A 16,571-nucleotide genomic window follows, 5' to 3' on the forward strand; every position below is an offset into this window, starting at 1 on the left:
GAATATTTTTCCATTTCTTGGTGTCTTCTTCGATCTCTTTCATAAGTTTTCTATAGTTTTCATCATATAGGTCTTTTACATCCTTGGTTAGGTTAGTTTGCATTTTCTAGAATTACCTGTGATGGAATCATCAATACCTGCTCTCTTTTTTTTTGGTCTGGATTTTTCTACTCAGCATGATTTTAAGATTTGTTCCTGTTGTTGAGCGTATCAATAGTTCATTCTTTTCATTTTTGAATAGCAAGATAAAATGTGTCAAACACTCAGAATGAGTCCTAGCATACAATGAGTGCTTAGTAAGTGGAAGATGTTATTATGATAATATTAAATCCTTCCTGAATTTAAGAATCTATAAATATCATGTGATCATTTCTAAGCCCCCACTGCCAAAACATAAGGAACCCAAGTAAACCTCTTTTGCTTGGAAAAGGGGTTTAACTTCAACTATACTAAAACAAAAATAATGTCAGGGCGTCTGGGTGGCTCAGTCTGTTGAGCATCCGACTTTGGCTCAGGTCATTATCATGCAGTTCACAAGTTTGAGCAACACGTCAGGCTCTGTGCTGACAGCTCAGAGCCTGGAGCCTGCTTTGGGTTCTGTGTCTCCTTGTCTCTCTGCCCCTCCCCTTCTGCACGCACACTCTCTCTCTCAGAAATAAATAAAAACACTAAACAGTTTTTAAAACAAAAATAACATTTTGGTTAAAAGGTTCTGACTTTCAAATGGGCACTAGCCCTGCCTTGCAGGCCAGTTCATGGAGGTCTGCAGGGGCATACCATATGGTTCACTCATCCGGCTAGCCCATCAACTGCCCTGTTTCCCAAAGCTGGATGTTCTTTTATAGAGGAAGCATCTGCTTGATAACCCCCTGCACCTCTTGTGTCTTTCATTTCTTCCACCTCTGGGATCTCTACCACTGACATTTCGTTTTTGTTTTGTCTTGTTTTGTTTATTGTCGAGTTGGTTTCCATATAACACCCAGTGCTCATTCCAACAAGTGCCCTCCTCCATGCCCATCACCTCTTTTCCCCTCTCCCCAACCCCCATCAATCTTCAGTTTGTTCTCAGTATTTAAGAGTCTCTTATGCCTCCCTCTCCTGAGCTGTTATTCCCCCCTTCCCCTCCCACCATGGTCCCCTGTTAGGTTTCTCCTGTTAGACCTATGAGTGAAAATATATGGTATCTGTCCTTCTCTGCCTGACTTATTTTGCTTAGCATGACACCCTCAAGTTCCATCCACATTGCTACAAATGGCCAGATTTCATTCTTTCTCATTGCCATGTGGCATTCCATTGTATATATAAACCACATCTTCTTGATCCATTTGTCAGTTGATTCACATTTAGGCTCTTTCCATGATTTGGCTATTGTTGAAAGTGCTGCTCTAAACATTGGGGTACCTGTGCCCCTAGGCATCAGCACTCTTGTATCCCTTGGGTAAATTCCTAGCAGTGCTATTGCTGGGTCATAGGGGAGTTCTATTGTTAATTTTTTGAGGAACCTCCACCCTGTTTTCCAGAGAAGCTGTACCAGTTTACATTCCCACCAACAGTGTAGGAGGGTGACCGTTTCTCCACATCCTCACCAGCATCTATAGTCTCTTGATTTGTTCATCTTAGCTACTCTGACTGGCGTGAGGTGGTATCTCAGTGTGATTTTGATTTGTATTTCCCTGATGATGAGTGACGTTGAGCTTCATTTCATGTGCCTGTTGGCCATCTGGGTGTCATCTTTGGAGATGTGTCTGTTCAAGTCTTCTACCCATTTCTTTTTTTAATTTGTTTAATGTTTTTTATTTTTGAGAGACAGAGAGAGTCGGTGCGAGCAGGGCAGGGTCAGAGAGAGCAGGAGATACAGAATGTGAAGCAGGCTCCAGGCTCGGAGCTACCTGTCAGCACAGGGCTCGAACTAATGAACTGTAAGTTCATGACCTGAGCCGAAGCCAGATGCTTAACTGACTGAGCCACCCAGAAGCCCCTTCTGCCCATTTCTTCACTGGATTATTCATTTTTCAGATGTGGAGTTTGGTGAGTTCCTCATAGAATTTGGGTACTAGCCCTTTATCTGATATGTCATTTGCCACTATCTTTTCCCGTTCCATCGGTTGCCTGTTAGTTTTGTTGCTTGTTCCCTTTGCCATGCAGAAGCTTTTTATCTTGATGAGGTCCCAATAGTTCATTTTTGTTTCTTGATTCCCTTGCCTTTGGGGATGGGTCGAGTAGGAAATTGCTGCATTTGGGGTCAAGGAGGTTGTTTCCTGCTTTTTCCTCCAGGGTTTTGATGGTTTCCTTTCTCACGTTCAGGTTACCAAGGACATTTCTAAACGCAGGCCCAGTACTCTCCTAAGTACAAATAGGGTTGTGTTTCAAGGCATTCACATGGCTCACCGGTGTACGCAATGCAGGCTTTATGTGATGTTTATACTGTGCCAAAGCTCAGTCTGAGGGTCTTACCCCTATAGTCCGTTTAACCCTCCCCACCCAGTGAGACACCATGTCAGCCATGCCTTTGCACACAGAAGGAAACCTGACAGTAGTGACATGAACACAGTTTGTTTCTCATGCAGCAAGAAGTCTTGAGGTAGGCAGTTGCTAATGGGAAACCCATGGCTCAGTGATATCAATCCTACAATATCTGTTCTCCTAGCTTCTCCCTCAGGTTGGCAAAATGGCTGCTGTTCCTGCTTCACATCTGTGTTCCCAATGGAAAAAAGAAAAAGATAAAGGGGAGAGTTAGTGCCCGTGTCAGAAAACGAGAGTTCTCCAGTGACACCAATGACTTACACATGTGTCTTCTTGTTCAGAACTGTGTCACATATGCCCATCCTGGCTGGAAAGTGACTCAGAGGATTTTGGAAACGGTGTCCATGAGAGATGTGATAGTATTTGGTTTTGCAAGATGAGAAAATGAGTCTTAGGGGTGTTAAGGGACTTGCCTGAAAGTCATGTGATGAGTTAAGAGCCAAGCGGTCTTCTTTCATCAAGCCACAGTGGCCCTCAGCTTTGATGAGCTTCTGGGTCATTCTTACTTTGCACGCTAGAATGCCTACTCTGCTTCCATTTCTCTGATGTCTAGAGCACATGGATATCTTTTCCTTTGATAAGAAATCAAATCAGCCCTTCAGGTCGTCATCAAAACACTCAGGTTCCCACTGACTTCTCTCCAGCAGCTGCCCAAAGCACAGATAAAGCACGCTAAGCATCCCGTTGAGAGAGGCAGGGTCCCGCCCTCTTCTTCTAAACCCCACAGACCCACTGCAATGCTTTCATTTCCTTTCCTGAGTAACAGTTTAATGATCCACCCTTGGGCTTCGAGGAGAGTCGGGATGAGAAAAGATCACTTTAAGTTACTGTTACATCTCCTGTGAGCCCTATTGAAGTTGTGCTCATTCCATAGCCTGGTATTCCTATACTATGTATCCATGATACGGGACCGCTAGAATGTAGCGCTGGGAAGTTGTTTTTTTTTTTTTTTCATACAAAATTAGAAGTGGATTTGTACCAGTAACCCAGGATGGCATAGTTACTGTAATTAAACACAGGTTAAGTTCTGAGACCTCAGGGAGGCACTTCCTAAAGGACAGCGTGAGATACATTTTTTTATTTGGTTACAGTAATGGCATCCTCCTGAATGATGTGTCCAGTTATGTTTCTTTTTCTATATTGCTTTGGAATCTCTGGTTAGTCTCCTTCAATTGGCCTGTTTACAGCTGTTCAAATACTTGAAGCCTCTCTAATTCTTTTAGGAAATATAAGTAATTTGGGGTACCTCATTGGCTCCGTCAGTTCAGCATCTGACGTGTGATCTCACAGTTCATGGGTTTGAGCCCTGCATCAGGCTCTGTGCTGACAGCTCATAACCTGGAGCCTGCTTCAGATTGTGTCTCCCTCTCTCTCTCTGCCCCTTGTGCTGTGTCTCCCTCTCAAAAATAAACATTGATGAAAATTTAAAAAGAAAATATACATAATTTTAAGACTAAAAGAGTTTGCAATGACCCGTAGACAAGATAGTCTAAAAAGGGAACAAGAAAGACTATACTTTCAGGGATCATTTCTATAGTTTGTTACTAAAAAGGGAAAAAGAAGACACAAAGAACTGGACCAAGGCATCGAGGGGCTTGTATCTGCAGCGTGAAGAGAAGAAGCTAAAGATGCTGCTCTTCACAATTCCGAATTCTCTTACCATCCACCTGCAATTTAAACCCTTCGTCGAACAAATATTTGAGCTCTTAATTACACTAATTAGATAAGAGCTCAGGCGTCTGAAACTTTGTGTGATGTGAATCTCTGTCACCTATTCACTAAAAGCTTGAGGTTGGACGGGACCCGAAAAGATGGGACCAAACCCTCAGCTCAGAGGAGCCTCACGCTTACATCGTCACAGATAGACAGAGCATCCTCCTGCCTTAATGTCTTTGAGAAAGGAGATGACACGGGATTAAATCCTAAAAGGTCTGTCCCCTCATGGGCCGGATGCTCAGCTCAGGATAAGTGAAGGTAGCTACAGCTAGCTGGAACACAGCATACACTTCAGATGACAGAGGACCCACTCCATAAATTTTGGTACCTCCAAATTACGGGACACAGGACAGCAACTAAAATCGTGTTGTAGAAGGATATATTGTCATACAGTGTTTATAATATGCAGCTGACAAAATGTATCTGTACATACACACACACGAGCAGAATATGCAGTACTGATTTTGTAAGGGAAAAACTGAACAGACCAAACACAGAATGAAATCCACGAAAATATTAAAAATAATGGCTCCTGTGAGGTGATTGAATTACAGATAATTTTCATTTTCATCGTTGTGATTTTCTGTGGTTTTTCATCTTTATATAATGAATATGGATTATTTTTACAATCACACGGAGCATGATTCTATTTGGAAAGAATACATGCAAAGTCCTCACAGTGAAAGGGAAATGTCTTAACACATGAAAAACTAGATAATGTGGAAGGAAAATCATTCAAAGCCAACGAGAATCCGTCCAAAGTGAGACCTGATTAATTACTCACGATCTCTGTTCGAACATGTGGTCGGGCAGTGAGTTCACTAAACCGGGGGACTTCTCCAGCACGGAACCCACTTTGTGACAGTGTTTAAGTAATTTGCAGTACCAGCCACATGAGGTGACCCAGGTTGGCACCCTGGCTTGGCCACTCGGTGGCTGTAGGACCTGGATGGAGTCCTTTATTTTCTCTAAACCTCTTGCTTCTCTCGAGCAAGCAGGGGAGGGGCAGAGGGAGAGGGACAGAGAATCCCAAGTAGCTTCCGTGCTGCCAGCATGGAGCCTGATGTGGGGCTCGAACCCTCAAACCCACTCATTTGTTAAAGGGTTTTTAACACATGATAGGGTCGCTCTGAGGGGTCAGTAATGATGTGTGTAATGGGCTCCATATGAAGCCAGGTCTTTACGGATGCTCCATGGAGAAGTGGGTGCCCTACTCCGAGCTCAGAGACCGGAAGAATCTGTGGGTCAGGAAGGGTCGGGGCAGCCTGGGGCTGGGGTGTGAGGGCTTGCCTACAAGGGTCTCTCCCTGGGTGATATGCAAGGTGCATTAGCATCAGTATCCTCAGACGTGGATCCTAACTCCAGCAAGGTATGCAAACTGCCTTAGCCTCTGTTTTCTTAATTGTGAAATGGGGATAATCTATCTTTCTTTGCTATTCCTGGGACTTCTCATTTGTTCATTCCTTAATTTCATGAATGGCTTTTAAACACCCTACTGTGTGCTAGATAAAAAAGCAGAGAAAGATTCCTGTCCTTCTGGAGGTTGTAGTGCAGAGGAGGGTAAGATAATACACACGATAAATAAGTAGAATATAGGAGCGCCTGGGTGGCTCAGTTGGTTAAGCAGCCAGCTTCAACTCAGGTCATGATCTCGCAGTTTGTGAGTTCGAGCTCCACGTCGGGCTCTGTGCTGACAGCTCAGAGCCTGGAGCCTGCTTCCGATTCTGTGTCTTCCCCCTCTCTCTGCTGTCCCTCCCCCACTTATGCCCTCAGTCTCTCTTGCAAGAATAAACAAACATTTTTTAAAAATGAGTATCACTACTTTGCAGGGAGGAGAAAACAAGTCTTCCTAAGAAGAGAATTTACTGGAAGGACTGTGCTCCAAAACATGTCCTTGGCAGCCCATTAATTATATTCCATTTTGACAGATCCTCATATATAGTTGTTATATCTTTAGGGGGAAAAAGGTGTCGGGTGATTAATGGGTTGATAGTGTATGTTAATTGGATGCTAATTAAATTTAAATCTAATTCATATTTGAAACACTTAATTTAACTCAGGACCAGAAAATTAGAATATTCAAGCTTCCTGAAGGGACTTGTCTTCCTCTCTGTCACCTCCAAATGTCTATTGACACTTCCTCCTTGTTTACAAACTTGTTTCTCAAGAGAAGGACTCAGATGGTTCTCAGAGATCCAGCCGTAATAAGTGTCGGTTTCTGCGATACATATTTAATTGCTTTTTTGGGGGGGGAAATGCATATATCTCCACTCTGTTACTTAAATTTGTTCTGAACAAGTCCTATCAGGCTGGAGTGCGGTGCTGTTTGTAGAAACCCTTCCCAGAAGAGTCAGTCTGTACGTAAGTCTCCGGGAAGGCACAGAGGTGCGCTCATGGGGGCCTGATGACCTGTAGGCAGTGGAGAGGCCCTTGGCGATGCTGGAAGCTTCTGGGAAATTCTCTGAGGCTGTTTCTGTTGTCCTCTCTAGAGGATCCTCAGGAGGCGAACTCTCAAGAATACTGCTCACAAAGTACTCAGTAGCTCCTGTTTTTGTTTTTAATGTTCATGTATTTATTTTTGAGAGAGAGAAGGAGCGAGGGAGGGGCAGAGAGAGAGGGAGGGAGAGCAAGGATTCCCCCAAGTAGGTTTCGCACTTTCGGCACAGAGCCCAGCACAGGGCTCGAACCCACGAACCGTGAGATCATGACCTGAGCTGAAGTCAGATGCTTAACTGACTGAGCCACCCAGGTGCCCCCAGTAGCTCCCGTTTTATACGCCAGGTGTGGAAAGGCCCCCCCCCAACCCCCCCTGATATGGGAGCCGCAGACTTTGCACTCCTGTGCTGTCTTAGCCAGCAAGGGCGGGTCTCCCCAGAATCCGATTCTGTGTGGCTTGCCGTGAGACTGTGAAGGGATCTCTGCTTCGACTCTGTGAGCAAAGAAAACTGGGGACAGCAAACACGATTGAAGGAGTGTGGGCTCTGAAATGTAACCACTCCAGACTTGGACCCTGACCTCACCTTAGAAAACCTTCTTTGTTCTTCTGAGCCTCCATGTCCTCCTCTGTAAAATGGGATGATAAGACCAATCTGGCACTGGCGTTGCAAGAATTAAATGAGATTGAACACTTTTGTAGAAACCCGAGACGGTACACACACAGGGAGGTGTTCGGGGCCTGGTCAATGCGGTCACCCTTAGTGCTGAGTGGGCTCCAGCTTCGCCTCTGGTCCCTTAGATGCCACGATGTGGTGGTCACTGCTGCTGTTTGCTTGCAAGTCCACAGTGCACCGTGGCTTGTCCTGGTCTTGGCACTGGCATCTGCGATTTAAACCTCCTTTCCTCACTAAGTGGCTCTCTCCTCAGCTGTCCTAGAGAAGCCTCTAGAAAAGAAGGCCGGCAGAAATTATGGCCCCCCAGGCAACAAGAAGCTGATCTATTTCATTGACGACATGAACATGCCTGAGGTGGATGCCTACGGGACTGTGCGGCCCCACACCATCATCAGGCAGCATCTGGACTATGGCCACTGGTGAGAACACACGTGCAAAGGGCCCGGGGCCACAGGCTGGAGGGTTGAGGGGGGAGGCCTAAGGTGGGGCTGAAGACTGTTCCCTTAGAGCCACAAACCGCAGTTTAGTGCTGGTGCTGGGTGTTGGCAAACCACATTCCTCCCAGGACTCTGTCTCCGGGGTGCACCTTCAGACCTGGGCGTTAATGCCTGCTTGGGAAGCTTGTTCAGGGAAGATACTGAGCTCTTACCTAAGGAAAAAAGCCTACTTTTTTTTTTTCTGCAACATTCACCTCCAAAGTTGACTTCTCTAAGGGGCACCTGGGTGGCTCAGTGGGTGGAACATCTGGCTTCAGCTCAGGTCATGATCTTGGGGTTTGTGGGTTCCAGCCCCGCATCGGGCTCTGTGCTGACAGCTCAGAGCCTGGCGCCTGCTTCTGATTCTGTGTCTCCCTCTCTCTCTATGACACTCCCCTCCTCATTCTGTATCTCTCTCTCTTTCTCAAAAATAAATAAAACATTTAAAAAATTTTTAAAACAAAGTTGCCTTCTCCAAACCCCCAAAGAAGAATTAGCGTCCCCTGTCCTTGCTGTGGTCCCACGGCCCTGAGTGGGTGTTTGAGTGATAACCACTAACACGCTATGTGGTGCACATACATCCGCAGGTTTTTAACAGCCTCTGTCTCTAATAGAGTAACTAACAGGGTCTGATACTATTTCTGGCAACAGCATAAGTGTTCATGGCAAAAGGTCTGAACTTACCAGAAAAATATTAAAAAATTGGTGATGGAAGACAGTTTTGGCTTGCCTTCCTACCCCACGTCGAATTAGCTGCTGAGAATTCAGAGAGAAGGATGGTCGTGATGGGGACCTGGGTTGCCTTTAGATCATGGCTAACGTCTTCATGGGATGCCTGTTGTGGGCCCCCTCCCACATTGAGTCCCCCAGCCTCTGGGCAGCTCCCTGTCCTAGAACCCATCAATCCGGCACATGATTCGTGACCATAAGCCTAAAGTGGGCAGGAGAATCTCTCTAGAAAGCCTACCCTGTCGCCTTGTCATGTTTGCATCTCCCCTCTCAGAAATGGCTATTTCAGGCCTCCTGTCTGTCCTCAGGCTCCGTGCCCCCCTCTCCGCTGGTGACCATGGCGCCATCTTTGTTTGTTGCTCCCATAGGTGTACAGCTTGCTTGTTTCCCTGAGCACCCTTTCCTCCCTCCTCCCGACACACCTTCCCTGAGGCTGAACCGTCACCAGCATCTTGATTCCACTCCCCACCTTCTTCACCTCCTTTGGTAGATGCCCCGCATGTCCTGATTAGCTCCTTCTCATCAAAATTGAGACTCAAGCCTAGATTTCTTCTATTGCATTGAAAAACATGAGTTTCTAAGGAATGACCCGTTCTCTCTTCCCACATGGCCAACCATCTCTATTTCCACTTCCCCACATGCCCGATCCCCGCTCAGTCCACTCCCTGGTTTTTTTTCCTCCGCTTTACCGAACTGTTCACACTCAACTACCAACTATATCTTTATGTGAGATCTAACAGACCCTGTTAGATCCTGTCTCTCTGATTCTCTTTGCTCTCTCCTCTTGGAAGTACCGACTTTCTTTGCCTTCTGGGGTGCTGCACCCCTCTAATGCCCCCCCTGCCTCTTAGTCCATCTTTATGGCTTCTTTTTTTCTATATTCCTTCCCTAGATGTTGGATCTCTCAGGACTTGAGTTCAGCCTCTTTTGTCAATCTCTACCAATGGATCCAGGCTTATTTTTCCCCCACCCAAGCACATTAACGATAGGACACGTCTCACCTCACCTTGACAAGGCACCCACCTGCCTGGGCCCTCACCCAGCTCTCCCTGTGGTTTCTGACTGTTCCAGGTATGACCGGAACAAGCTGTCCCTGAAGGAGATCAGGAATGTGCAGTACGTGTCCTGCATGAACCCCACTGCGGGGAGCTTCACCATCAACCCACGGCTTCAGGTACGGGAAGGAGCTGTGTTACCCGAGTCCTAAATAAATACTAGCCCACCAGGGCCCACGTCCCTCAGTGACAAGTAGTAACTGGCCCTTCCCCACCCCCAGCCCCCATCTAGCCTCTTAAAGTGGCGAATCATATAGGATGCTGACTTGTGTTTATAGCGGGGCACAAAGAAACTCCTAGACCCAGAGCGTGAAACTTTTAGAGCGGGAAGGGGCCATAAAACCCATCTGATTCAGCTCATTCTTTGGAGCAGGAAAACATCAGAGTGATGAAATGACTCTCCCAAGGTCATGAGGATATTCAGGGTCAAATCCTGGTTTGGGCTCAGATGCTCTGAGTTCAAGTTCCGTTCTCTGCCTACTATACTTGCATCTCCAACTAAAGGTGCAAAGCCTGTATTCCCCCCATCTTTGAGGTCCGCCCTAAATTTGTGTCCAGTATGAGAAGCGTGATCAGAATATATATTCCAAAGCCCTTTTAAGAATTCCTCATTGTTCTACCTGAATCCCCAAGAAGCGATCTTGACTCTGACCCCTGGCCCCGGCCCACATCTGTTCTCTCATGCAGCGACACTTCACCGTGTTTGCCCTCTCCTCCCCCGGGGCGGACGCCCTGGCCTCCATCTACGGCACCATCCTGACTCAGCACCTGAAGCTTGGAAACTTCCCGGAGTCACTGCATAAATCCAGCCCCCAGCTCATCAATCTGGCCCTCACCTTCCACCAGAAAATTGCCACCACATTCCTACCCACAGCGATCAAGTTCCACTACGTCTTCAATCTCAGAGACCTCGCCAACATTTTCCAGGTGAGTCCGTCTGCTGGAAGGGCATGCTGGTGATCTGGTCCCTTCCATTCTTGGCAAAACAAGTTAGCACCAAACTCTTAGGCAAAAGCACAGTTTGTACGGAGTCGTGAACACAGTCAGGTCAGTGGTGCTATGGGATCCATGAGGAAGGACGTCAACCAGGTAGAGTTCCGTTCGCCAACAATCTGGTTTCCCAGGATGCATTTTGAGTTCGCTCCTTCAGGTTGGAGGAGGCTCAGCATCTTGAAGAAAATGCTACATACTGATTCCATCATCCCAAGGAAGGGGAGGGAAGGGAAGGGAAGCGGGGAGGGGAGGAAAGGGAAAACTACCTTGCAGGCCTTGGTGGTATACCATGGTTCTTGGGAGCAAAAAGAATGTCCCCCCAAATCACACGGGATAGATCTTCCTGAAAGAGCCATGACATAGAATTTGTAAGATAGCATCAGCTGGCCCCTGGGAGGCCCCTGCTGTCAAACTCCCCTTTCCATTCCGGGCCACAGCCATCGCAGATTCTTCTAGCACTTTCTCCTCTGCATCGCGATGGCCTGTCTCTGCCCATTGCCTTCAGTTGCTTGAAGCCTTCACTGTCGAAACCTCCAGAGGGGAAGGCAGCAAAGCCCAGCCCCTTCTTCCTCATGGGGTGGTCTGCAACTTTCCCAGCCTGGACAAGAATCTGCAGAGACTACATTTCAGAGACACTCTTCCCTCCCCCATGAGAGTGGGAAGGATGCCCTTAACACGGAGCAGAGGCCACACCTGCAGGGGGCTGTCCCACGATCAGTGGTGAGGCATGACCCTCTGCGGTCAGCACACGTATTTGAAATTAATTACCCAGGACACTGCCTGTCCAGATCCTGAGGACATGGGGCCTGCCGGACTGCCGGTCATAATGAGCAGAAATCTTCTATCCATTAGTTCAGAGATCTAAGAACCAGGTTCCAGAGCGGCTTCACCTAAAGGTGGAGACACTATGCTTCCCATGAGAACAAGTCTCTGAGAACACACTTCTGCTATCTCTGCTTAAAATGAGGAAACAGAGGCCCCCAGAGGTTCTGTAGATTTTCCTAGGAGCACAAGCCACCTGGCAAAGGACCCGGGTCTTGGGTTCCTGACCAGGACCTCTTACCTGCACACCACTCTGTCCTGGTCACCCACACTTCCGAGCAGGGGAACAAGCATAAGGTAGCTCAGGCAGCAAGAAAGACCCCACTTTCCCAGCCCTGGGAGGCTGTCCGGTCTGGGTCCCCGAGGCCAGGACGATGGTGAAGTTTGTGCATGCCTGCTATTCTCTTTCCTCTGCTCTTAATTGAGAGAAACCTCTTTTATCACACACTCATCTTCAATCTCACCGCGGCATCATGAGGTGGCATGTCACCATCTGTATTTTTCAAAGGCGAAAAAGGAGTTAATTGGATCCCATTCACATTGCTCATAGGGCATTAAGTGTCTTTTACCAGAAGCATCCAGCTCCTGCCTGGACAGACGCCTTGTCACCCACACGCTCCGAGATGCGTGCTCATGACAGCCCTTCGGGACCTGGTTTATTATCCCAATTTAACGTAGGCTCAGGGACGTTAGCAGCTAGGTGATAGCAGGAACGGTCACCAAGGCAGAAAAGCCTAGACAACATCAGGGCAATGAATAGATGGCATCAGGCCCTGGGAGGAGGGGATAGAAAGTGAGGGGAAGGAGGTGGTCGTGGAGGGACAGGATCGGAAAGATCATTTGAGGGCCACGTGGGGGGCTCAGTCAGGGGGCATCTGACTTCAGCTCAGGTCATGATCTCATGATTTGTAAGTTTGAGCCCCACATTGGGGCTGACAGCTCAGAGCCTGGAGCCTGCTTCAGAGCCTGGAGCCTGCCTCAGATTCTGAGTCTCCCTCCCTCTCTCTCTCTCTCTCAAAAATAATAAATAACCATCAAAAAAAGGAAAGATCATTTGAGACCAGAGTGGATCCTCCTAAAATGTGTAATGTTGATCCGTAACAATTATCGAGCATGGTCTTGAGCCTTTTACATCTATTAGCGAATAATTTAATCCTCACAACCATCCTCACAACACCGATTATTTCCCATTTGGAAAGGATGGCACTGTGCGGCAGACACATCAAGTGCCTTGAGCCTGATCCCATCACTGGGTAGGCGGCATCACCGACCTCAAAACTAGAATGTTCAGCTCTACTGGGCAGGTTACCTGGGACTCAGGGCTGTCTGGGAAGGACTCTAGTCCAGTCTTGTTTTTGGTTTGGTTTGGTTTTCTTGTTTATTTTTTAAAGCTATTGCCAACCTACCGTATTATTATATTAGCTTCAGGTGTACAGCCAGCGATTTGACATTGACACTCATTACAAAATGCTCACCACGTAGTCCAGCCTCATGTCTGTGGTAACTGCATAATATCAAGGAAGCACCAAGGACGGGGAGGGATTGGCGTGGGGGCATCATCTCTGGTTCCCCATGGCCCGTTTCATTGCCTGGCTCAGGAAGGCGGCGTGCAACCCCCGGGGCCCTGTTTGCCCACCTCCCCCAGCCTACCAGCTGTCAGCCACCTGCCACCATGGTGGTTGAATACATCCCCCACCGGAGTGCTGGCCTCCCTGGAACCACCCCGCCCCTCACCCTCCTCCTCCAGGGGGAGCTCCTATCTTGACTGCAGCCTCCCTGCCTACTTGTCTGAGGGCCTGGTAAGCACCTGGGGGTATCTGAATGCCTGGCAGGAGCCGGGCATCACCTCCACCCAGTGTGACCCACAGCTCAGTCACTGAGAGCCTCTCTGCACCTCCCTCACTCCATCCTGACCAGGACAAGATGGCAGGAATCATCATCCCCTCCCATCTTGATGCCACGCGCTACTCCAGCAGGACAGAATTTGTGCTTGACGTGCTCACGTGGACCCGGCCCTTAACTGCCGGTCATCCTGGGGGTTGGCTTTCCCAGGGCTTGCCAGCTCCAGCTCCCTGTAAGAGACAGTCCAAGACATCAGGGTTCCTGGTGGAGGCGTCTTTCCACCCTCTGGATCTCGCACGCAGCTCATACGTTGGAGGGCAAAGGAGCGAGGCCGAGATGTGTGTGGGGGCGAGGCCCTTGGGACCCAATGGAATTTCTTTCATTTGTAAAACTCAACCTTTGTCAGAGTACAACATGCAGGTCAGAAAGCACACAAGTCCTAAGCTCACAGCTTAGTGAGTTTTTGCAAAGACATCACGCCTGTGTAACCTCAAGAAACAGAGCCAAGATCTTCGGGTCAAGAAATAGGACGTTCCCAGCATCCCTGACACGCCTCCCCTGCTCTCCCTTCCCTTTGGTTTTTCTTTCCCTCCCAGAGGTAAACACTGTCTGGACTTCTAACACCATATGTTCATTCGGCCTGTTTTTGGACTTTACGAAAATAGAATCCTGTGGCAAATATTAATTTGTATCTTTGTTCAATAATGCATTTATACTTATATATACAATCCTGTTATTGGTTAAAAAAGTACTAGTAATAACAATTTCTTTCTTTCCAATCCTTAAATCTTACAACTTCTTTTTCTTGTCCTATTGTGCTGGCTACAACAGCCACTACAGTGTTGAAGGGAAGTTGTGAGCTCTGCCTCTTGTTGCATTCCTAATTTTAGGGGGGAAGAGATTTTAAAAGTGGACCATTAAGTGTGGTGCTTCCTTTAGGTTTTTGTGGATGCTCTTTGCCAGATAAAGAAAATTTCTTCTGGTGTATAGTCTCCTAAGAGTTTTAACCATGAGTGTATTTTTTTATTTAAAAAATTTTTTATGTCTTTATTATTTTATTTTGAGAGACTAAGACAGAGAGCAAGCAGGAGAGGGACAGAGAGAGAGGGAGACACAGACTCTGAAGCAGGCTCCAGGCTCTGAGCTGTCAGCACAGAGCCCAATGCAGGGCTTGAACCCACAGACTGTGAGATCATCATGAATGTATTTTGAAACCTAACTGATTTTTCTGTAGCTCTTGTAATAATTATATTGATTTTCTCATTGTTTCTGGAAATATGATAAGTTTCCTTGATTAGTTTTAAATCTTAGATCACCTGTGCAATCAACCCAACTTAATTGCCACATGTTGAGCCTTTTATATTTTGCTGGATTCCATTCTCTATTTTTATAATGTTTTTTTATCTTGAGGGAGAGAGAGAGAGAGGTAATGGCAGAAAGAAAGGAGAGAGAAAATATCAAGTAGATTCCACACTGTCAGTGCAGAACCCAATGTAGGGTTCAATCTCATGAACCACAAGATCATGACCTGAGCCAAAATCAAGAGTCAGAGGCTTAACCAACTGAGCCACCCAGTGTCCCTACATTTGCTGTTTTTAATATACTGCTTGCACCTCTGTTAATAAGATTGTCCTATAATTTTCCTTCCTTCCATATTCTAAGGTTTCATAACCTTTAGTCCTCTAAAGTGCACTGGGAAGTGGTCTCTCTTTTCCTACTCTCTGGAAGATTTTGTAAAACACTGTACTGAGCCTTCCTTAAATGTCAGAAGAATTTACGCATGGGGCCATCTGGAGGGTTTTCTTGGCAGATCTCACCCTCTGAGTTCCACTTCTTTCATACTTATTAGTTCAGATTTTTTATTTCTTTCTGTGTCCGTTGTGGTAAGATGTCAATGTCATCAATTTCTAACTTATTAGCATGCAGTCATTTATAACGTCCTGTGATTGTCTTTTAGGTATCTGTTGTATCTGACATTATGTCCTCTTTCTTAAACTGGATACTGATTATTTGTGCCTTTTTTTAATTTTCTCTTTTATTAGGCTTACATCAATTTTGCGAATCTTTTCAAAGAAACTGAAAAGTATATCAATTTTTTACCTTATATGCTGTGTCTATTCGATATCTGCTTTTATATTATTAATAAATACCCATTATAATCTCTTTCTTCATACTTTAGGTTTGTGAGGAGTTCTTTTTATAACTTGATGTGGCTACTTAGATCATCAATTGTCAGCCTTTTAGCTCTCCTAAACATTCATTTTTTTTTAATGTTTTTTTTCATTTATTTTTGAGAGACAGAGAGAGTGCAATCAGGGGAGGGTCAGAGAGAGAGGGAGACACAAAATCCAAAGCAGGCTCCAGGCTCTGAGTTAGCTGTCAGCACAGAGCCTGACGCGGGGCTCGAACCCACAAATGTGAGATCATGACCTGAGCCAACGCTGGACACTTAACCGACTGAGCCACCCAGGCGCCCCCTAAACATTCATCTTAAGGCTGTGAATTTATCACTAATTATGCCGTGTATCATGCAAGCTTTTATATGTTGTGTTTTTATTATCATTCACTTCATAATACTTCTTAATTTCCCCTGTGATTTCTCCTTCAGCTCATGGCATATTTGGAAGTGTATTGCTTTGTTTTTCAAAATTGAGAGATGTCCTAGTTATCTTTCTCTTGGTGACACTCAGCTTGATTCCACAGTTTCAGAAAGTATATTCAATTATTCTGTTCCGTTGAAATTTGTTGAGATTCGCTTTTTGGCCCAAGATATGAACAATGTGCACTTTTCAAATAGTGCGTTCTTCAGCTGCTGAGCATCGTTGAAGCAATATGTCAGCTAGGTCAAGCTTGTAAATCATGTCGCTGAAATACCATATCCTTACTGATTTTTTTTAACTACTACTACTGCCCATTTCTAGCAAATGTATGCTAAAATCCCTCACTGTTACAGTGAGCATGCCCATTTCTCCTTTTATTTCTGTCATATTTGCTTTGTAGATTTTGGAACAATGTTATTAGGTGCACACACATTTAGAATTAGTATATCTACCTAGTGGACTGCCTTTTTCCTTATTATTAAATACACTGCTTTATTTCTAAAAACGGCTCTTGCTTTCAAGTCGGTTGTGTGTAGCACCATGGCTACTCTACATTATTTTAGTCAGTATCTTCATGTTTTATTGTTTTCCAATTTCTTATTCCAGCCTTTTTTTTTAAGGTATATCTCCTACAGGTAACATATAGTTGGATTTTTTAAATGTGGTGTGTATATATATATATATATATATATATATATATATATA

At 45.9% G+C, this 16,571-nt stretch overlaps 1 protein-coding gene and 1 pseudogene across 1 annotated transcript in view; both read left to right on the plus strand.

The window, feature by feature from the left end:
* Window positions 1–16,571, plus strand: part of DNAH9 (dynein axonemal heavy chain 9) — a 319,797-nt gene that overhangs the window by 160,583 nt on the left and 142,643 nt on the right. The window contains exons 39-41 of the mRNA XM_029928843.1: window positions 7,603–7,768; window positions 9,626–9,728; window positions 10,297–10,536. Coding sequence (XP_029784703.1) covers window positions 7,603–7,768; window positions 9,626–9,728; window positions 10,297–10,536 — 509 coding nt within the window. The remainder of the gene's footprint in view (window positions 1–7,602; window positions 7,769–9,625; window positions 9,729–10,296; window positions 10,537–16,571) is intronic.
* LOC115283161 lies at window positions 4,030–4,122 on the plus strand (annotated as a pseudogene).

This window comes from Suricata suricatta, chromosome 17 (assembly GCF_006229205.1).
Source record: "Suricata suricatta isolate VVHF042 chromosome 17, meerkat_22Aug2017_6uvM2_HiC, whole genome shotgun sequence".
In the NCBI taxonomy this organism is placed as follows: Eukaryota; Metazoa; Chordata; class Mammalia; order Carnivora; family Herpestidae; genus Suricata; species Suricata suricatta.